The 23,426-nt window shown below is 46.0% G+C and overlaps 1 protein-coding gene across 9 annotated transcripts in view; it reads right to left on the bottom strand.

Moving 5' to 3' along the window:
* Positions 1-19,270: 19,270 nt before the first annotated feature.
* Positions 19,271-23,426, bottom strand: part of SCN8A (sodium voltage-gated channel alpha subunit 8) — an 85,230-nt gene continuing 81,074 nt past the window's right edge. For all 9 annotated transcript variants that reach the window (XM_069970293.1, XM_069970290.1, XM_069970292.1 and 6 more), the window contains one exon: positions 19,271-23,319. In XM_069970293.1, coding sequence (XP_069826394.1) covers positions 22,172-23,319 — 1,148 coding nt within the window. In that variant the 3' untranslated portion in view covers positions 19,271-22,171. The remainder of the gene's footprint in view (positions 23,320-23,426) is intronic.

The following is a 23,426-nucleotide window of genomic DNA, read 5'->3' as shown; positions in this document are numbered from 1 at the left end:
ACGACAGTGACACTTTAAAGTGTTACCCACTACAATCCTGAGTTATAGCTAGCGGAAGCAAGAGGCAGGGCACTTTATTCCCTGGACAGTTGCCTGATCCACCCCATATACTCCATTATAGTCTTTGGCGTTCATCAGTCAGATCAGGTGGTCAGCCACGGAGTGAAGCAGCTGCCACTCAATTCACCTTGTAATAGGTCATGATCGTAAGGTCTAAGGAATAAGAAAACAGGACATGTGAAAAGTTTATGTAAATGACAGAAACTCTTATAACTTTCCCCTTTGGGAGAGATTGTGGCTTGACTATTTTAATCCACAATCATGTTTTAAGGCTCTTGACCTGCAGGATGCTTCTTCGAATAGGTGGCACCAGAGAGGTGAATATCCCTTAAAATAGTTGAATTTCCCTTTAAATAGCTTCATGCTTTAAATCACGTCATGCTTTGCTGGATATGTCAAAAGTATTCCAACATATAAAGGAGGTGGACTCCCAGACCTTAGTATACTAAATACAGTCTACTAGTAACAGCACTTGGTCGCTTTCCCAAACATACATGTGTAATCTACATTGTAAACAGTAAAGTACATTTGGCCTACTTTAGTCTAAGGGTATGCCATGGGTGCAATGCAGTATATGTCAGAATAACTTTCTTGAGGGTACTGCGATGTACTGTATATTGGTAACATCACCCGACCCAAAGCGTGATGTGACTGGGACCATAGAAGGGGTTTACAATGATAGACTGATCTAAGGATGTAACATTGCCAAGTGCCTTGGCGATCAGCTGTAATCTGTTAGGAAGAGTAGACAGGGGCCGGGTAGGAGCCTTCACCCAATTAGTATCAGTACTCTGCCGGGAAGTGTTTCTTGAAAGAATCATGGTACTCATGTTTAGAAAAATCTGTGTTATCTGACTACATTCTGCCTACACAGTCTCGGAGACCACCCTGTGAGGTAGTACGAGTCCCAGGTCTCTGTCTCTGAGTGGATCTAACTAGTGAAAGTTTTCCCACATAGTCAAGCATTGTCAATGGAGAGCAGCTAACTTGCACTGTGCTCTATTGTGGATCAGTCCCTCTTCCTGTGCCTCTAGTGGGTGACTGGGTGGAGGTAAGATCCTTGGTGTTGGCAAGGGTTATCCTATTGTCTAGTTACCCCTTGGTCCAGTTCTAGAAAAGCATGCCTGCTGACATCAGTTAGTAGGAAAAAGGTAAAGTCCCTGTCAAGGTTCTGGCCTAAGCCAGGCCTGCTTAGTTACTGCAGCAGGAACTCTGGTCTGTCTCTCATACACACTAACTAAAATCTAAGGAACTAACAGGAAACCCCTACCTTATATTGGGTGGTGTGGCAGGAAGTGTGGGAATAGAGAGAAGAAGTATATAGAAAGTAAAAAAAAAAAAAACACTTAGAAACAGTCAGGCAATAAACAATAACATAGCTTAACTTTACCACATATTGCAGCTGTCACCAGGGGGAGAGAGACACCAAATGACGGCAATAGAGATTGCAGCAAAAGCCGCTTGTTTGGACATCTGAAAGAGTTACTTTACCTGAGTGTGTAAAGACACACAACTGCTGAGTAGATTATATAAAAATGACCACCCATTTATGCTTCTGATTCTTTGGTCCATCCTTCTCGGGTCTGCCGGCACAGGGGCAGGCTATATGACATGCCTGGAGCTCTGACAATATATATATATATATATATATATATGCGCATTAGATGTGAATTCAGTTACGTTTCAGACTCCGCGCTTAGACTTCTTATGTGTTACTACCATACTTCAACACTTAAGACTGGCAATGAGTTCGCAGGAATTTCCTTTATTATGTGAACCACCATGAGGGAACAGGGGATAAACCACAAAGGTCCTATTCACATTAGTGCTTAGGAAGGGTTTCCTGCAGCTGTCGCCCTGACTGATGATGGTGATAGAGTCTATTAGAGAAGCAGACAGTTCCCTTATGCACCTCCATGGAGTATATTGTATTACAGTACATGCAGTATACAGGGGCTGACCAGTAATGTTAGCCATACATGGCCCAGTCTACGTTCGGATAGTATTCATATTTGTCATTTATTGCTGCACATGTGATTCCTTCTTTTATAACGTATTAAGCACAACAATTATATAATTGAAGCTAATATCGCACATAGAGGGTCATTTGCGCCTTAGAATTTGCTGTATTTCATAGGGAGCAATGAGAGAAATATCTGTAACAGAATAAACATAATAAACATATTTAAACCCTATCCGTGTATATGGTACTTCAGTTATAGGTGTGGAATCCCCATTGAAAAGCCATGAAAAATCCAAGAAACTCACCCCTAGGCTTGTTTCAGAGGAGCATTTAGGTGTATTTGACAGGTTTCCATACAGATACCTAGTTCTTTAGAGTACTGAAGAGGTTAAGCGGCTATTTTTATTAGTATTCTTAAAACCTCATTCACATCTGGTGCTGTAATACACTGCAGACTTTTTGTACTTAGATCTGCTGCCGAAAATCCATAGCATATTCGACTGCACCTAAGGCGAAGTCTGATGGTAAATGTACTTAAAGCAGTTCAGCATTTTTTAGCCTCTGGCCTCTTGTGTATTTGATTATAATACTTTGGCATATACTTTAACATATCTTACAGCTTTCTGCAAAAACGTGCAACTTTTTAGGCCATAACGCTTGGGGGGGGGGGGGGGGGGGGGAGGTTCCCTCTAGATATTTCTTATAGCACCAGTGTGTGTCTTACCATTATTCATAGGATTCCATGGTATCAATCTCTACCCTTAGGAGGATGACAAGTATATTAGTAATTTTAATAACACACTGTTTGTGCATTGAAATATAAAAAATAAACCCTCAGAGAACAGAACTAGATTGGCAGTAATGATACTTTTCAAAATTGTACAATCCTTTCAGCCACCTATTGACTAACTACAGGCAAGTAATATCATATATATATATATGTGCTACAGTGCCATCTGCAGGTGTATTGGGAGTATTGCAACGAAAGGTGCTTAAGTTAGCAAGATGTTTTCTTGGAAGATTATATGCTCTTGATTTGGAAAAAAAGAGAATTACCATAATCTTCTTTTCTGTCTGTTAGATGCAGAAAAACTTTCACTTATGATGGCTCAAAGCTGATGTCTTTCAAGATTGTGTTACTGGCACACACTGTGTCAATGCAGTGAATATGTATGGTACTCTGCCTTAATTGAGTATGGCTATGTTCCCTTAGTGCAATGACTGGTGTTTGTACATTATTCTAGTTTGGGGTTAATAATTGGCCTTTGGGTGTGGCCTAATTAAAAAGTCCATTGAATTTAATAGTAAAAACTGAGAAAGAACGGTAACAAACAAAACACTGTGTGTGAACAACTAATAAAAAACGTCCACTGTTTGCAAAAGACGTCCAAAAATAATGATCATGTTCATTAATTTGACGTCCGAGGTAAAAACATCCGTTATTCACTACATCGTGTGCATTGGACGCATCGCAGCAAAAATCGGCCGGCTTTTCTCTATTTTTCACGTTGTGTGAACATATCCTAACTCTGGCCATTGTGCATTCCTGAACTGAATAATTTCGATTAAATAAATGAATTATTAGTATTGTGGAATCTGTCATAATCCCAACTCTTAAAACACTACGTTATACCACATGAAAGTACTGTAGTTAAGTACAAAAAATGCTAGTTGTTGGCCAGCTTGAACCTCCAACAAAATTGTATAAAAAGTGATTAACAAGTTTTGTACCCCAATTTCTTTTTTATTTTGTAAAAGTAGTAAATTATAACAAAAAGTATATATATATATATATATATATATATATATATATATATAGCAATCATACTGACTCATGAAGTGACTATTTGTAACGCCCGGAGTAGTGGATCCACTGGACCGGCACCAGCGATGGCACAAACCTCACCAGGGAGCGGAGTCTAAGGGGCCGCTGGTTTTCACCAGAGCCCGCCGCAAGGCGGGATGGACTTGCTGCGGCAGGCGACCCCCAGGTCGCTACCCCTGGCTTGGTTGCTGGTGTCGGCAGGCGAGGCGTGGCAGGAGATGGTACAGGCAATAGTCTGCAGATGAGAGAGCACGTGACTGGCTGGACACAGGAACAGGTGGAGTGACAGGGGAACAGGAACCAGGAACAGGGACAAGGGACCAGGTAACGGACAGGACTCAGGAACAGGGACTAGGGACCAGGTAACGGACAGGACACAGGAACAACAGGGAGCTGGGCCAAACGCTATGGGAAGCAGGTAGAGGCTCCAACACAGGGGACAGGGCATGCTGGGATTTATAGGGGAGTGATTGGTGCAACTACCAATTAGGAGCGCACTGCCCCTTTAAATCTGAGACAGCCGGCGCGCGCGCGCCCGAGGAGGCGGGGACGCGCGCGCCGGCCGGCACAGCGAGAGACAGGAGCGTGGAGAGGTGAGGCGCCCCCCGGGGCCGAACGTGTAGCAGCGCCGGGTCCCTGCACCGGGACCCCGGCAGCTGCATGAGATGGGGGGAGGTCGCGGCGGCGGCCCGGAGCATGGGACGCCGCCGCGGCCGTGACAGTACCCCCTCCCTTTGGCCTCCCCCTCTTTCTAACCTGCAGGAACCCTTTGATGAGATCTTGGTCCAGGATGTTAGCCTCGGGTTCCCAGGACCTCTCCTCAGGACCAAATCCTTTCCAGTCCACCAGGAAGAACCTTCTCCCTCTGACAGTCTTCATGGCCAGAATGTCCTTAACAGCGTAGACGTCGTCAGAGACGGCTTGAGGAGCAGAGAACGAAGATCTATCGGAGAACCGGTTCAGGACCACTGGTTTTAAGAGGGAAACATGGAAGGAGTTCGGAATCCGCATAGTGGGGGGTAGGCGGAGTTTGTAGGTGACAGGGTTGATGCGTCTTAGCACCGAGAAAGGACCGAGGAATCGAGGGCCCAACTTGTAGCTGGGGATCTTGAGTCTGACATATTTGGCCGAGAGCCAGACTTTGTCACCTGGGAGAAAATTCGTGGCAGGTCTCCTCTTCTTATCAGCCTGGTCCTTCATGCGTTCAGAGGCTTTGAGTAAGGACTGTCGAGTTTGTTCCCAGATCGATGGCAGGTCAGATAACAACTCCTCCACGGCTGGGACTTCAGAGGATGGAGAGAGAGGCAGAGGAGGACGAGGATGATGCCCGTAGACCACATAGAAAGGGGACTTGCCTGTGGAAGTCGAGTCCAAGTGGTTATAAGAGAATTCTGCCCATGGGAGTAGATCGGACCAGTTGTCTTGGCGGCTTGAAACAAAATGGCGTAGGTAGTTGCCCAGAATCTGATTGACTCTCTCCACCTGCCCGTTGGTTTGAGGATGATAGGCCGATGAGAAGTCCAGCTTCACTTGGAGTTGCGAGCATAGGGCACGCCAAAATTTAGAGACAAATTGAGAGCCTCGGTCGGACACAATGTGAAGAGGAAGTCCATGCAGGCGAAAGATGTGTCGGAAGAACAACTGAGCCAGACGAGGAGCAGAGGGCAGACCAGGAAGGGCCACGAAGTGAGCCATTTTAGAAAAGCGGTCCGTCACCACCCAAATAACTGTATTGCCCGCAGATGGAGGTAGGTCAGTGATGAAATCCATCCCAATGTGGTGCCAGGGATGATCCGGGACTGGCAAGGGCAATAGTAGGCCGGCAGGTCTTAGACGGGGAGATTTATTCCTGGCACAGACTGCACAGGAAGCCACAAAATCCTTGACATCCTGGAGTAGATTGGGCCACCAGTAGTGACGGGAGATCAATTGCCCGGTCTTTTGGGCTCCTGGATGCCCGGCTACCAAAGAGGAATGCCCCCACTTCAAGATGCGTTTACGGAGTGCGGGGCGCACATAAGTCTTCCCGGGAGGCAGACTCTGCAGAGCGGAAGTGGCAACTGGTACTAGGCGGTCGGGAGGTATTATGTGACGAGGAGATTCCTCTTGCCCCATGACATCGGATGCTCGGGATAATGCATCGGCCTTTAGATTCTTCTCGGCTGGACGGAAGTGGATGGTATAGTTGAACCGAGAGAAGAAGAGGGACCACCGAGCCTGCCTGGGATTGAGGCGTAGAGCCGATTGGAGGTAGAGGAGGTTCTTGTGGTCCGTGTAGATGTTAACCGGGTGTTTAGCCCCCTCTAATAGATGACGCCACTCCTCCAGTGCCAACTTAATGGCCAGGAGTTCACGGTCCCCAATGGTATAGTTCCTCTCGGCAGGGGAGAAAGTCTTAGAGAAGAACCCACAGGTTCTGATCTTGCCTGATGTGTCCCTTTGCGAGAGAACGGCTCCTGCGCCCACAGAAGAAGCATCGACCTCGAGAGAAAACGGCCTGGAGACATCCGGGCGGACTAGGGCAGGAGCGGAGGCAAAGGCAGACTTGAGGCTATTGAAGGCTTGTTCGGCCTCTGGAGGCCAACGTCTGGGGTCCGCCTTCTTTTTAGTGAGAGCCACAATGGGTGCGACCAGGGTAGAGAAGTGAGGGATGAATTGCCGGTAATAGTTGGCGAAGCCCAGGAAACGTTGGATAGCTCTAAGTCCCACCGGGCGTGGCCATTGAAGGACAGCTGCGAGCTTGGCTGGATCCATTTGTAGGCCCTGATCGGAGACGATATAGCCAAGAAATGGAAGACTGCGCTGATGGAAAACACACTTCTCAAGCTTGGCGTATAGATGATTGGCCCGTAGTCTTCGTAGAACCTGACGCACTTGTGCCACATGAGTCTGCTGGTCCGGGGAGAAGACCAAAATGTCGTCCAAATAAACAATGACGCAGACATAGAGGAGGTCTCGGAAGATATCGTTCACGAATTCCTGGAAGACCGCTGGGGCATTGCATAGGCCGAATGGCATGACCAGATATTCGTAGTGCCCATCCCTGGTGTTGAAAGCGGTCTTCCATTCGTCTCCCTTACGAATTCGGACCAAGTTATACGCTCCCCTGAGATCCAGCTTGGAGAAGATCTTTGCTCCACGAAGACGGTCGAATAGTTCCGGAATAAGCGGAAGAGGATAGCGGTTTTTAACGGTCACCTCATTTAAACCCCGATAGTCTATGCATGGGCGGAGGGAACCGTCCTTCTTCTGAACAAAGAAAAATCCGGCGCCAGCTGGAGACGTGGATTTGCGGATGAAGCCCTTTTGTAAGTTCTCCTGGATGTAGGAGGACATGGCCTCAGTCTCGGGCACAGAGAGAGGGTATACTCGACCACGTGGAGGAGAAGCCCCAGGAAGGAGGTCTATAGGGCAATCATAGGCCCGATGAGGTGGTAGTGAGTCCGCCTCCTTGGCCGAGAAAACATCGACAAAGTCTTGGTAGTCCTCCGGTAGCCCGGATGGAGGCTTGACACAAGCAGGTGACCTTGTAGAGCACTTGGGTTGAGGAGATCTCAGACACCGGTTATGACAGTCCTGACCCCAGCTGAGAACCTCCCCAGTTCTCCAGTCCAGCTTAGGGGTATGGATTTGCAGCCAAGGAAGCCCCAGCAGGAGATTGGAAGAGGAATGGCGCAAGACATAGAAGGAGATCTTCTCCTGATGTAAGGCTCCCACCTGGAGGACTAGGGGTGCTGTCTGGCTGTACACCGCTTCGGTAAGAACCTCCCCCGTAACCGAAGAGATAGACCGGGGTTGGGCTAGCTGGATCACGGGTAGCCGCCATCTTTGGACCAACGAAGCAGAGATGAAACTGCCAGCAGAGCCAGAGTCGATGAGGGCAGTAGTCTGGAAAACTTGCCCAGAGGGTGTCTGGATGGAGACGGGCATAGTCAACCTTGGAGAGGTGGCATTCACACCTAGGGAGGCCTCTCCCACCGGACCTAGGTGCGGGCGTTTCCCGGACGCTGAGGGCGTTGGGGACATCTCTGCCGATAGTGATCCGCGCCACCGCAATAGAGGCAGAGATTCTGGTCCAGTCGACGGTTCCTCTCATCAGTCGTCAGGCGAACACGTTCCACCTGCATAGGAACCTCTGGAAGCGACTGGGACATAGGAGCAACAGGATTCTGGAACACCGGTGCCAGCCGAGGATGGCGACGGGGCAGACTCAGACGCCGTCCTTGCCGGACCTCCTCCTCTCTCTCGGAAAACCTGGTGTAGACTCTGGTAGCCAGTAGAATAAGATCGTTCAAGGAGGTAGGCAGATCCCGGGCAGCGAGCACATCCTTCACTTGGCTGGACAGGCCCTTTTTAAAGGTGGCAATCAGCGCGGCCTCATTCCAGTCTAGTTCCGCAGCCAGGGTGCGGAACTGGATGGCGTAGTCACCAACGGAGGAAGTCCCTTGGGATAAATTGAGGAGAGCAGTCTCAGCCGAAGATGCACGGGCAGGTTCCTCAAAGACAGAGCGGAACTCGTCCAGGAAGATTCGAAAATTGGCAGCAACCGGATCATTACGGTCCCATAGTGGCGTGGCCCAGGCCAGAGCTCTTCCCTCCAATAGGCTGATAATGAAAGCCACTTTAGAGCGCTCGGTGGCAAACTGACTGCTTAAAAGTTCGATGTACATAGTGCATTGGGTCAGGAACCCTCTGCACAACTTGGGGTCACCTCCATATTTACTTGGGAGAGCCAGTCGTAGTTTTGAAGAGGCTGCCGGAGGTGATGACTGCTGAGCTGTGGTATGCTGTTGAACGGCTGCAGTCAGTTGTTGAATCAGCTGTGACTGTTGCTGAATCTGTTGAGCTTGTAGGGCGACCACTCGGGCTACCTCGCGGATATCAGGCACCTCGCCGGGATCCATGGTTGGAGCCTACTGTAACGCCCGGAGTAGTGGATCCACTGGACCGGCACCAGCGATGGCACAAACCTCACCAGGGAGCGGAGTCTAAGGGGCCGCTGGTTTTCACCAGAGCCCGCCGCAAGGCGGGATGGACTTGCTGCGGCAGGCGACCCCCAGGTCGCTACCCCTGGCTTGGTTGCTGGTGTCGGCAGGCGAGGCGTGGCAGGAGATGGTACAGGCAATAGTCTGCAGATGAGAGAGCACGTGACTGGCTGGACACAGGAACAGGTGGAGTGACAGGGGAACAGGAACCAGGAACAGGGACAAGGGACCAGGTAACGGACAGGACTCAGGAACAGGGACTAGGGACCAGGTAACGGACAGGACACAGGAACAACAGGGAGCTGGGCCAAACGCTATGGGAAGCAGGTAGAGGCTCCAACACAGGGGACAGGGCATGCTGGGATTTATAGGGGAGTGATTGGTGCAACTACCAATTAGGAGCGCACTGCCCCTTTAAATCTGAGACAGCCGGCGCGCGCGCGCCCTAGGCGGCGGGGACGCGCGCGCCGGCCGGCACAGCGAGAGACAGGAGCGTGGAGAGGTGAGGCGCCCCCGGGGCCGAACGTGTAGCAGCGCCGGGTCCCTGCACCGGGACCCCGGCAGCTGCATGAGATGGGGGGAGGTCGCGGCGGCGGCCCGGAGCATGGGACGCCGCCGCGGCCGTGACACTATTTCACTTGTTTTACATAGTGGATGTCATAAAAAAAAGAAAACCCAAGAAAAAAGGGTTAACCAGCAGATGCGCATAAGAAGAAAGAACACTATCCTCCACATTCATTTTTTTCTTACATTCTTATTTTATTTTTAGGGTATGATTTTCTACTTATAATTTCCAATGAAAATTGTTGCAGCCCTTCTGCAATGCAAACTGTACATAGGGATGTCTAACAATAAAGCAGACTGAGTGATGATATGGTGAAGTCATGCCATAACACCCTCTCCATGTTGCCCCTTCCCTGAACCACCATCGGTTTATGCCTGACCCGATATTCATTCCCCTATGGTCCCTGGGTCTCTATTAGAGGTCACCGGGGGATCCTGCGCTGGGTCTCCACCCTGCAGGACTTCGCATACATACCCATCTTAGGTCCACCTCTGCTCTAACTTTCCTAATGCTGTGTCGGGAAACTTTACACATACGCCCAACATACTCTCTGCAATTACCTTCCTCCTCTACTCTCTGCAACAACTTTTTGTAACGCCCGGAGTAGTGGATCCACTGGACCGGCACCAGCGATGGCACAAACCTCACCAGGGAGCGGAGTCTAAGGGGCCGCTGGTTTTCACCAGAGCCCGCCGCAAGGCGGGATGGACTTGCTGCGGCAGGCGACCCCCAGGTCGCTACCCCTGGCTTGGTTGCTGGTGACGGCAGGCGAGGCGTGGCAGGAGCAGTAGGCAGGAGATGGCACTGGCAAAGGTCTGCAGGTGAGAGCGCACGTGACAGGCTGAACGCAGGAACAGATGGAGTGACAGGGAAACAGGAACCAGGAACAGGGACTAGGGACCGGGTAACGGATAGGACTCAGGAACAGGGACTGGGACCAGGTAACAGATAGGACTCAGGAACAACAGGGGGCTGGGCCAAACGCTATGGGAAGCATGTAGAGGCTCCAACACTAAGGACAGGGCATGCTGGGATTTATAGGGGAGTGATTGGGTGCAACTACCAATTAGGAGCGCACTGCCCCTTTAAATCTGAGACAGCCGGCGCGCGCGCGCCCTAGGAGGCGGGGACGCGCGCGCCGGCCGGCACAGCGGGAGACAGGAGCGTGGAGAGGTGAGGCGCCCCCCGGGGCCGAGGTGACAGCAGCGCCGGGTCCCCGACTATGGACACCGGCTGCTGCATAGGGCAGGTAGCGGTCGCGGCGGCGGCCCGGAACGCGGGACGCCGCCGCGGCCGTAACAGTACCCCCCCCCTTTGGCCTCCCCCTCTTTCTTGCCTGCAAATGGCACAGGAAGCCACAAAGTCTTTGACATCTTGGGATAGGCTGGGCCACCAGTAGTGGCGAGAGATCCGTTGGCCGGTCTTACGGACTCCCGGGTGCCCGGCCTCCAACGAGGAATGTCCCCAGTTCAAAATACCTCTTCGAAGCGCAGGGTGAACATGAGTCTTTCCGGGGGGTACTTTCTGAAGAGTGGAGGTGACGACTGGTACTAGGCGATCAGGCGGTATAACGTGGCAAGGGACCTTCTGTAAGTTCTTCCGGTGGTGAGAGGACACGACCTTAGTCTTGGGTACGGGGAGAGGGTACACCTCGGCAGAGAAGGCATCCGCCGAGTCTTGGTCTTCTGCCGGTAGGCCGGATAGAGGCTTGGCCGGGACAGGAAATGACATAATACACTTGGTCTGAGGTGACTTGAGACACTGGTGGGAACAGTCCTGACCCCAACTGAGAATCTCCCCGGTTCTCCAGTCCAGCTGAGGGGCATGTTCTTGTAGCCACGGGAGTCCCAGGAGGACCGCGGGGGAAGAATGGGGCAGGACGTAGAAGGATATCTCTTCTTGATGTGAAGGACCCACCTGGAGGACTAAAGATGCGGTCTGGTAGTACACACGGTCGGTAAGGATTTCGCCCGTGACCGAGGAGATAGTCAGGGGCCTGGCTAGTCGGGTCACGGGTAGCCGCCATCTTTGGACCAATGTTGCCGCAATAAAACTGCCTGCTGAGCCAGAATCGAGGAAGGCAGTAGTCTGATGATTTTGTCCTGAGGGAGTCCGGATGGAAACAGGCATAGACAGACTTGGAATGGTGGCATTCGCACCTAGGGACACCTGTCCCACCGGACCTAGGTGCGAGCGTCCTCCGGATGTTTGGGGACGTAGGGAACATCCCAGCCGGAAGTGATCGGAACCACCGCAATAGAGACAGAGATTCTGCTCCAGGCGCCGGATTCTTTCATCAGGCGTCAGGTGAGCCCGTTCCACCTGCATAGGAATCTCAGGAGAGGGCTGGGACATCGAAAGGTCAGGATTCTGGAAAACCGGCGCCAGCTGGGGGTGGCGACGGGAATGGGTTAGTAAATGTTCATGCCGAACCTCCTCCTCCCTCTCCGAAAAACGAGTATCAACTCGGGTGGCCAGTAGAATGAGTTCGTTCAGGGAGGTAGGCAGGTCTCGGGCAGCGAGCACGTCTCTCACTCGACTAGACAGGCCCTTCTTGAAGGTGGCCAACAGGGCGGCCTCGTTCCAGTCCAATTCAGCTGCCAGGGTGCGGAACTGGATGGCGTAGTCACCGACAGAGGAGCTGCCTTGAGAGAGGTTGAGGAGAGCAGTCTCGGCCGAAGAAGCACGGGCAGGTTCCTCAAAGACGGAGCGAAACTCGAATAGGAAGGCCCGGAGATTGGCAGCAACAGGATCATCACGGTCCCACAGTGGCGTGGCCCAGGCCAGGGCTCTACCCTCTAATAGGCTGATGATGAAAGCCACTTTAGAGCGCTCGGTGGAAAACTGACTACTCAAAAGTTCAATGTGCATGGTGCACTGAGTCAGGAATCCTCTGCACAACTTAGAGTCCCCAGAGTACTTGCTTGGGAGGGCCAGTCGGAGTGAAGAAGCAGCGTCAGGAGATGGTGTGCGCTGGGCAGTAGTCTGCTGCTGTAAGGCGGCAGTGAGTTGCTGGATCTGCTGTGACTGTTTCTGGATTTGTTGAGCCTGTTGCGCGACCACTCTGGCGACGTCACGGAGATCTGGCACCTCGCCGGGATCCATGGTTGGAGCCTACTGTAACGCCCGGAGTAGTGGATCCACTGGACCGGCACCAGCGATGGCACAAACCTCACCAGGGAGCGGAGTCTAAGGGGCCGCTGGTTTTCACCAGAGCCCGCCGCAAGGCGGGATGGACTTGCTGCGGCAGGCGACCCCCAGGTCGCTACCCCTGGCTTGGTTGCTGGTGACGGCAGGCGAGGCGTGGCAGGAGCAGTAGGCAGGAGATGGCACTGGCAAAGGTCTGCAGGTGAGAGCGCACGTGACAGGCTGAACGCAGGAACAGATGGAGTGACAGGGAAACAGGAACCAGGAACAGGGACTAGGGACCGGGTAACGGATAGGACTCAGGAACAGGGACTGGGACCAGGTAACAGATAGGACTCAGGAACAACAGGGGGCTGGGCCAAACGCTATGGGAAGCATGTAGAGGCTCCAACACTAAGGACAGGGCATGCTGGGATTTATAGGGGAGTGATTGGGTGCAACTACCAATTAGGAGCGCACTGCCCCTTTAAATCTGAGACAGCCGGCGCGCGCGCGCCCTAGGAGGCGGGGACGCGCGCGCCGGCCGGCACAGCGGGAGACAGGAGCGTGGAGAGGTGAGGCGCCCCCCGGGGCCGAGGTGACAGCAGCGCCGGGTCCCCGACTATGGACACCGGCTGCTGCATAGGGCAGGTAGCGGTCGCGGCGGCGGCCCGGAACGCGGGACGCCGCCGCGGCCGTAACACTTTTCTGCTCTCACTCTGGCAATCTATGGTTGTGCCGAGGCCAGGGATCGAATTACAGCAGTGGGGCTGTGCGCCATTCCTTGGCTTCAGTGGTTCCCTGGCAACATAGAAGATTGTCGGCAGAAAAAGACCACTGGGTCCATCTAGTCTGGCCTTTTAGTATTTTCTTTCTTATTATTTTAGGATAGATATATGTCTATCCCAGGCGTGTTTAAATTCTGTTATTGTAGATTTACCAGCCACCTCTGCTGGAAGTTTGTTCCAGGTATCTACTACTCTTTCAGTAAAATAATATTTTCTCACATTGCTTCTGATCTTTCCCCCAACTAACCTCTCACGGTGTCCTCTTGTTCTTGAGCTCAGTTTTTTACTAAAAACACTTCCCTCCTGAACTTTAGTTAGTCTTTTAACATACTTAAAGGTTTCAATCATGTCCCCCCTTTCCCTTCTTTCCTCCAGACTATACAGATTCAAATCTTTAAGTCTTTCCTGATATGGTTTATGTCTCACACCCTCCACCATTTTTGTAGCCCGTCTTTGGACCCGTTCAATTTTATCAATGTCCTTTTTTAGACCAGAACTTGACAAAAGCAGGCCTGCTCCTCCGCTCTCCTGGGCCTCCTTATGATATCACTTCCAGTATCTCCAGCACATGTGCAGGCTCTCTCCCTTTTGACTGCACTCTCCACAGAGCTGTAGTAAGTTCAGCCATGGACTGCCTCGGACTGGCTATGCAGTTTCCCCCATAAGGTACTATTGCTCTCTTTGAGTCATTTACAACCACTGTTGTTCCTGCCTGTGCTCAATTATACCTACATAGGTTTACCATGTTCTACTTTTTACTCTCATGACGCTGGGTCCCTTCCCCCTCCCCCCCTAGTGTTTGATTGGTGATTGTATTATGTCTGCACATATATACTAGCACTGTGTCACTGGTTTTGTATACTTGACAAAGACTCCACAGTGAGTCGAAATTTTGTATCTTGCCTGGATGCTTCAATAAATTTGCGAAGATTACTGAACCTGTGTGGATGCTGCTGGACTTTGCCTTCTCTGAACTTTGTTTACCGGCTATTACTGGGATTTTAGCCATACCAGCGTGCATCCCCTACGCATAAGACTTGGGTCTATCTGGTGCTGTAGGAACCTCCTTTTGTTTTCCTTTCCTGAGTGATGATGTATTCTCAAGCTCACAACAAAGATTTTCTATGGATTGCATTTACGCTACTGGGGTGAACGCCAAATGTCTGAGATTTTAATCTCTCACGGATTGTCTGGATGAGTCTGGACAGCGTTTCCTTCAGTTGGAGCAGGAAATCCATCTTCTCTACCTGTTACCCATAATCCTGCAGGAATTCAGGAGGATAACATGTCAGCTATCTGGCAACTTTCTGGCCACACAGGACATGGTTCTGTTGTTATAGGAGGTAATTCATATTACTGTTACTGCTAGAGAACCTTCTTTTGAAAAAGGTTTATTGTAGAATACAGATTTTTTTCTACTTGGTACTCTGTGAATTCTGTATCTTTTCTTCTTGCTTACTGCATGTATTACAGTTTCTTTAAGACAAGTTCAAATAGGGCCCTAAATGGTCACTGTCATAAAAAAAAACAAAAAACCCTTCATTTAATACGTGATTCCTAACATTTTTTGTAAACCACTTTAACTACCCTAAAAACAGCTCTCACATATTAGCCACCAAGGGTCCCTATTCTCAACAATCTACTGTCCAAATCCTGGGGAAAGGGGGGGGGGGGGGGAATACCAAAAAAAACAAAAAAAATATTCACCACATTCAAGGCGCAAACAATGCACCATGTTTCAACAGGAACTAAGGGGTCATCCACACATCCATAGAATTCTGTCTGTACTGGACTGGACCTGGGAGTTCCCACCATCATGATTATGATGTCGGGAGCTCCTAAACAGTTTAAAAGTTCACACTAGTTTACGGACATGGACACGTGGCAGTCGGGAGCGGCGCGGTTCAGAGAGGGGTCACGGTTTGAACCCCCCTAGAGGCGCCATGACATAAGGTTATGCCATGGTTTGTGAAGCTGTAATAACAGGGAGAGCACTAAAATCACATTGTCAGTAGGCCTAAAAGTTAATGTAATAAAACCATGCAGGTTTTTAATTTTTTTTTTCTTTTAACCAATAGGTAGATTTTAAAGGGGTTATCCAGCCATAGCAGAACACATCCACTGGTTTCCTGTGCTTGAATCCAACAAGCAAAATATTCAGTTGAACTTTGTATGTCTCCACTGACCTTGCTTGGGTTTCCTCAGTTTCATTCCTCACTCCAGTAATATACTGGCAGGTTAACTGGCTTCTTATAAAACTAGTCTTATCATGTATGTGACGCAGACTGCTTATGAGTCCCTGTAGACATAAGGACTGATTAAAGAGTATATTTCCCGTTTACAGAGTCGACTGTTACATTGGAAATAAATAATATGAACCTCTACAAGTACCAAGATTTAGATGCTGCAGCTATCCATGAAACTAGGTCGATTTGCCTTAATGTAAACCATCCTCCAAGATGGTCAGTGCTAGTTGCATATGTCTGCCATTTACATGGATTAATAATACCTCACCGTATAGGGGTTGTTTGTTTTTTTACATACAGCTGTATTGAAATGCATAGTAAATTATACTTTTCAATACAATTGTGGCAAATATTCTATTTTATAAACAGTCATAACAATAAAACCACTTGCATTATATTATGTAGAATCTCTTTATGCCATCATAAAAACTCCTCACGGCATGGACTCCACAAGACCTCACAAGGTGTCCTTTGGTGTCCTCCAATAATTTTTTTTTTTTATCTTTATTAACAAAAAAAAAAAAAATCATATACAAAAAAAAATACAATCAACAGCAATATTCATAGGAAGGCATATTGCAATTTTAAAATAATAATAAAATCTGCTAATAAGATGTTAGCATCAGATTGTTAAGGGGTATTCTGCTGAAATTAAACCTTTAGTATGTTGCTACCCTGGTGCAGAACATAAGAAACAGGCTAGTCTCACCTCTCCACAGGTGTTCTCCTGGGTCATCTTTGGGTTCTGTTTGAACAATCCCACCTCCATTTCCGAGACTCGTCAGGAAGTGACAGCCAGTCAATCCTTGGTTGCAGTGATTGGCTGAGTGAGCTGTCACTGCAGAGACAGGTCTGTCTCAAAGGTGGAGGCCGGATTGTTCATTTGGGACCCAAAGATGACCCAGGAGGAACACAGAAAGGCAGGATTAGCCTGTTTCTGATGATCTGAGCCAGGGCAGCAACATATTAAAAAAGTTTAAATTCAAAGGAATTCCCCTTTAAAGTCCTGTAGGTTGTGAGGTGCAACCTCAGTCACTCAGATTTATTTTACCAGAAAATCTTGCAATTGTTCAGCTGGACTGAGATCTGGGGAATTTGAAGGCCAAGTCAACACCTGAACTCTTCGTATTGTTCCTCAAACCATTCCTGAAGAATTCTTGCAGTGTGGCAGGGCACATTATCATTCGGAAAGGTGCCACTGCCATTATGGAATACCATTTCTGTGAAGGGATGTAATGTTTTATTCTTTAGGCATAGTATACAAACATGCTGCCCATATACACCAATGTTTAGGTAGGTGGTGGTAGTCAAAGCAGAAAATTGCCCAGACCATCCCAGTACCACTGCCGGCATGCCTTCTACCTACAGCACAGTGCATTCTGGTGCCATCTCTTCTAACCAGGTAACATACTTGGACTTGGCTGTTCACATGATGTACATGAAACCTGGCCATGTCTTCCATTGCTCCACGGCCAAGTTCTAATACTCCCATGCCCATTGTAAATGATTTCGATGGTGGAAAGAGTCAGGATAGACACAGAGAATAGTCTATGACAACACAGCCCCATAAAAAAGATGTTGTGATGCACTATCTTTTCTGATTTCTGTATTTCCTATCTTATCTTACCTATGTTAGCAATGTGTCCTTCAGTAGCTTTTCTGCAGGACTGCTAACTTTTTGCTCCCTACACGCATCAATAAACATTTTGTTGGTTCTAACCACTGTATCTTAAAAACACCCTCCACAAGACCTCTTTTTATTACCTTTACCTGGGTTTAATAGAATGGGCTTATTATCACAAATAATCCCCAACACTTAGATTTATAAAAAGTCTATCTCAACTCTAATATACATATGTATAATATGTTTTATTCTCCACCATGAGCCTAAAGTAGATTTGAATGGTTTAATATACTTTAAATAGCTGAAAAAGTCCCCAGTATAACAATATGGAAATATGGTGGAGGTATTAGGCACATGATCAAATATCAAACTTATTTACTGCTAAGAGCGAATTTACCATAATAACATTATCTTAACAATCCTCTTATCAGCCTGCTGCCTTTTAACTCACTGCTGCTCCATGCCACTCTTCCCCGTGTGCATGGAAAAGCTGAATCTAGTCCTGGGAAACATCTGCCAATTTCCCAGGACTGGATCCAGCGTTTCCCGACACCTGGAACGAGCGACATGGAGCGGCAGTGAGTTAAACGGCATCAGGCTGAGATTGTAGCGATAACACAGAGCTTTGCTTCATTATTACTGTAAATAACCATAAACTTTACTGAGCAGGACAGGACCCACCTTATGTGTCTTTTAAACTAATAAAAAATTGCATGCACAGACAAGGGTTTTCTAGAAAGTCTTTATATTATAATTCCTTGAATTTGTGGAGTTATATTTGAAAAAACTGCATTTCAAAGAACTAGTATAGTTGTAAAGAGAGGAATTGAAGATCATGAAAAAGGCACACAGCAGACACCCTCTTATTGTACAATAAAAAGACTAATTTATTAGATTTTCCTTTTCACTTGTGGTAGTAATCGTATTCTTATTGTAAATCAAATTTGGGTAAGATGAGCATAAGCCACCATGCATTTTGCTAACACAACCTTAGAGTAACCTTAGATTTACTTATGTCATCTTACATAGGGTAACACTTTGCCTCAACAATATTAAAGGAAAAAGATTTTAAAAAATGAGGCAAAAAGGCTTTCCAGCTCTGATCTAGCTGTGTTTTTAGAAAGGGCATGGTTACCTGTGAAATGCTTTACATTAGTGAGACAATGGCCCAGAATTATCAATCTGACTGCAACAATAGTCAGATACTTTTTTGCCTCGAACAGATAAGACCCAATCACAGCCATTCTGAGAAACAAAAGCCAAGCTGTGATTGGTTACCATATGTCTGAGACAAATATGTGCCTGACTTTTCTCTCAGATAACTAGATAAATCTGGGCCAGTAAGTTCAGTGTAGTTTTAGTTTTCTCCGGGTGTTCTAAGACACACGCCTTAAATCAGAGGGCTATTAACTTTTTGTTAGGGCAGGGCAACACAAGCACATAGCAGATGATAAAATCATGTTCATAACATGTATTTGTAGTAATAGAAATTCAAAGATAGAAGACTCTGCACGATCAACCATTTATAAAGGCATGAGGTCATGGCCACACAGCAGCTATAGAAAAGGGTTGCATATGATTTAGGGGAAAACATGGAAACAGCACCTGTCTTGTCTGTAGACTGAATATGGTACTCCACCTCGATGCTATATGCTATTCACCTAAAGTGACTGTATCACCAAGATTTATTTTTTATTTTTTACCGCTCAATTCCAGATACTGGAAAATGTTTTTTTTTTCTAATCTGTTTCTGATTTTGTGCAATTAATTACTTATTATGGGAGCAGTAAATAACATTATACATGGTAAATGCAAACAACGGAGTCCTCTTTTTGGAGGTAGAAGTGGCATTGTTACCCTCATGCCTTTTGCCAGCCCTCCCTTAGAACCGCGTTGCAGTTTGCAATTTATTGAATCCAAATATTGAAATAATTTAGAATATTGTAGATAATATTGTAATAGCATAATTAGCTATTTGTCCCAAACACAAACACATTCGCTTGTTCATGGTCTTTGAGTTTTAGAGACACACTGCATAACAGACTACACAGTACATTGGTACTTGGTTTTATTTAGTGAAGCTTCATTTTTCATCACCCCATCCCTATGCCCAAATTAAAGACATACAAAATGTAAGACATCAAATTGATCAGTGCCTCTATACTGCCATGTTTCTGCTGGTGATGGAGTCACTCTGCTACCTGTACCTCAAAAGAAGAAAACTAGCATTTTGCATTGGATTTGATGATGTGCTCCCGAAATGAAGATAGGAATTGTGGGCCTGTTAAGTCACTAGAGAATTATTTGCTAGAAATTTGAAAAAAATTTTTTTAAATTCATTGATATATAAGACATATATATACACTAAATGATAAAAAGAAAAGAGACTGCAAAATGTAGCATTGTGATATCACCAGCCTCAGAAATTTGTCGCAAGTGGCTATATAAAACATCTTGGCTTTTCACAGCATCAACATATTTATATGAACGTTAGCCAAATGTTGCATAGAAGTGGTCAGAATTTATTGCACACTGGAATGAGAAAAGACGACTCGTCATCATATTGTCTGTGTTGTCACTTCAGGGATATACATTTCAAGTTGAAGCATCTGGCATTGTACAAAAGAAATATAAAATAAAACATAAGGATGACAATGGCATACGCCAGAAGCCATTCTATTTAATTTGTCATTTTTGTTTGTATTTACAAAAAAAAAACATGTCAATAAAATAATATTTTACAGCATTTATAGTATCCTCTTAAAAAGTTGAACCACACTTTTCAGCTTCTTGTGCTGTTTACAACATAGCCTGTACATATGTATGGCATTGGTTTATTATAATACATCCTATCGTAGCTGTAAATGAAAAAAAAAATGCTATATCAAAGTATAAATTGTTCATTTGTCTAGATTTCCTTCTCCATGCTAACCAGCTTCACTGCTTTCGAAATTGAGTTCCACTTGGCACAGAGGTAAAGATTTTCAGTGAAATATAATACAATGGAAAACTTATTTATGGTCTGATACCAAATGGCAATGGGCGACATGACATCTCATGCATTCTGTGAGTCGGATAACTATCAGGCATTATTTTGGTCCACACCAAGAATGTCTTTCTTCATATCCTACATATAAGACAAAAACTTCTTAGCAGCATCAGCTAGTAAACAGAATACAGCATGCTTTTTTTTGCATAATGTTACTGCAGCACCAGCGAGGTGTTCTCTCCAAAAATTTTAACTGAAGACAAACAAACAAAAAAATTATAAAATTATTCTTCCAAAAATGTAAAGACATATACCGAAAGAACAAACAATCATTGGGAAAAAAATCTTTATGAAACAAATCAATCAGTCTCCAACATTCCTAAGTCAATGTACATATGGGTCATTTCAAGTCAGATGGTGGTGCGGAGAACGAGTGAGGAAGGCTTGGCAGCAAAAGTGTCTCAGTGCAGTACTCGGTGGGGGGTGGGGATGCTTTTTTTGAATGCACAGTGAGACTTTACTAAGTAAAAGCCATCATTGTTTGCATTCACACCAAAATTCGGTGGCTGTTATTGCCATGATGACAATGGTACCAGATCATTATTTATTCCAAAATAAGTAAATGTTATGACAAAAACAGTGATCGAACATGCCATATAAAGTGCTAAGCTGTGAATTGTCCCAAGAGAAACAAAATGACCTTCTTCGCCAAACCCTACCCATATTAAGTCAAACCACCTGCACCGCTTACTACCCAATGCAAATTGACTTTAATCTGCCACTTAAAGACTTCTCTAAATATTGCAGCTTTGCTTCTGCTAAATATATGCCCTTTGTAGAATGGAGACTAAAAACATTGCAAAATACAAAAGCAGAATTTCATAAGCCCTAGATTTTGGTTTACAGTGACATAGTATTAGAAGCTATATTCTTGTCTTTTTTTAATTTTTTAATTTTTACTATTTTATATTACCCCAGGAAAGGAAACCTCAAGCAGCAACTAGTAGTTCTCATTTGTATGTAATATGTGCAAAAGTGACATCATTTTTAAAGAATTTTAATAAACATACACAAATCGTTCTGTCTGTCTGTCTTTACATGACATGTAAAAGTTTGAAGATTTGGTAAATATTGGTGAAGGGTATATATATATATATACTAGGTTGCCTCCAGATACAGTGTTCAGTATTCAGTGGCATGCCTCAAACTTATGGCTTAGCCACTGCAGTGGACAGAGTACTAATGTTTTGTGTTTTATGAGTCTTCATGCATGATTCCTGATCACAGCATGCCATCATGCAAGTCATTTCTATGCATTGAACGAGCACAATTTATTTAATTTTTTTTTTGGAATCGGCCTGAGCAAATGCCCCTCAGCCCGAAGAATAACCTGATTTTCCCATCTCCCGAATCACATGAAGCCCATGTAGAAAAATTATGCAGATATATCAAATAAACTGTGACAATTATGCAGCATGGGCATAATGTTTAGGTTTTTTTGTGATTTTTTTTAAACTTTTTTATAATTTTTTTAGCCAGATTTTTTTTGTCTTTTTTTTATCTTGTTTTGCTGCTTGACTAATGTACCGATGCAAATATAGTTTTGCATGAATAATCAAACCCCTAAGTGGTGCTTTTTTGATTTTTGTAATAATAATAATAATCATAATAATAATCATAATAATAATATTGTGAGAAAATAAACTCCATTTGGCTGATCTGGAATTGGACTATTCCTTACAGCTCTGGTTGTTTCTCCTAAGTTGCATTGATTGATGGGAGACATGCAGTATCCACCTGCCCAACAATATAACATCCTTGTAATAGTCTTTTAACCAGGTGGTGCTTCACTGCCATACAGTAAAATGCAACAATGTCACAATAAGCAGATTGTTTGGTATTAATCTTTAGGTAAGTGTCTCCATAGCTGATCTGCATTGATATATTTATTACATTTGTAAACAATCTTTGCTTGCAAATTTGAAATGTTAACATTGTTTTCAACACTTGGATTCCCTGACAGATTTTTGTTTTTTTGCTCTTTCTCTAATTGCTTCTTGTATTCTTTCTTGTTTTTCCTTTTCAGGTTTAGTTACACTGTCATATGATGGTAGTGATGCCGTAGAAGGGGTGCCTTCTTTCCTGTCCATATTTGTTCCTCCATTCTCCATTTTGGTGGAAGAAGGCTTTCTACAAACAAATCCCCTTTTTGATAAATGGCGTCTGTATGCCTGCTGAATAACAAGAGCCGATACCTCCTCTTGTTTGCGTCTGAGCGTAGTAGTGATGGGCTCGTAAGACACTTTTGAAGGGTTGGAAGCTACAAAGCGCTCTTCCATCTGCTGACGCAATATATCAAGCTCCCCACTCTCTCCAAGTACACGTTTGGTGAAGGCAAAGAGGATGTCCAGACAATGAATTCTGTCACCACTCACCATAGGCAAATCCATGGCAATAAGTTCTATAGTGTTTGGCTTGGGGACTCTCAGTGGATGCTCCAAAGCATCTGCAAAATCTGGGAGTTTGCTGAACTGAATGAACTGAGTGGCATCAGGATCAAATTTCTCCCAAATTTCGTAAAAAGTTTCAAAATCATCCTCACTTAAAGGATCTGCACTTTCTTCTGTGGCCACACTAAAATTTTCTAGGATGATAGCAATGTACATGTTCACCACTATGAGAAAAGATATTATTATATAACTAACAAAGAAAAATATCCCTACAGAGGGGTTTCCACAATCACCTTGCATCGGACTTCCAGGGTTCTCTTTTTTAGGATCGCAGTCGGGGGGGCGATTTAAGATGGGCAACAACAAGCCGTCCCAGCCTGCAGAGGTAGTAATCATAAATAAGCAAATCATGCTATTGCCAAAGGTCTCAAAGTTGAACATGTCATCTATCCCTGCTTCTTTCTTTACGTAGGCAAAGTTAGACATTCCAAAGATGGAAAAAATGAACATAACAAGAAACAAAAGCAGGCCGATATTAAATAAGGCCGGCAATGACATCATTAAGGCAAAAAGCAGGGTTCGTATTCCTTTGGCTCCTTTGATTAAGCGAAGTATACGACCAATACGAGCCAAGCGGATGACTCTGAAGAGTGTTGGGGAGACAAAATATTTTTCAATTAGATCAGCCAGGAACATACCTGTGGGGGGAGATAATCATAATGAATACATAAAGCAGACACAACCAGAAAAGAAGTTACAAAAAATATATAAACTTCAAAAAATCCAACAGAATAAAAGTAAACAT

Source organism: Dendropsophus ebraccatus, chromosome 5, assembly GCF_027789765.1.
Source record: "Dendropsophus ebraccatus isolate aDenEbr1 chromosome 5, aDenEbr1.pat, whole genome shotgun sequence".
In the NCBI taxonomy this organism is placed as follows: Eukaryota; Metazoa; Chordata; class Amphibia; order Anura; family Hylidae; genus Dendropsophus; species Dendropsophus ebraccatus.
This window is presented reverse-complemented; position numbering and strand designations above follow the sequence as displayed.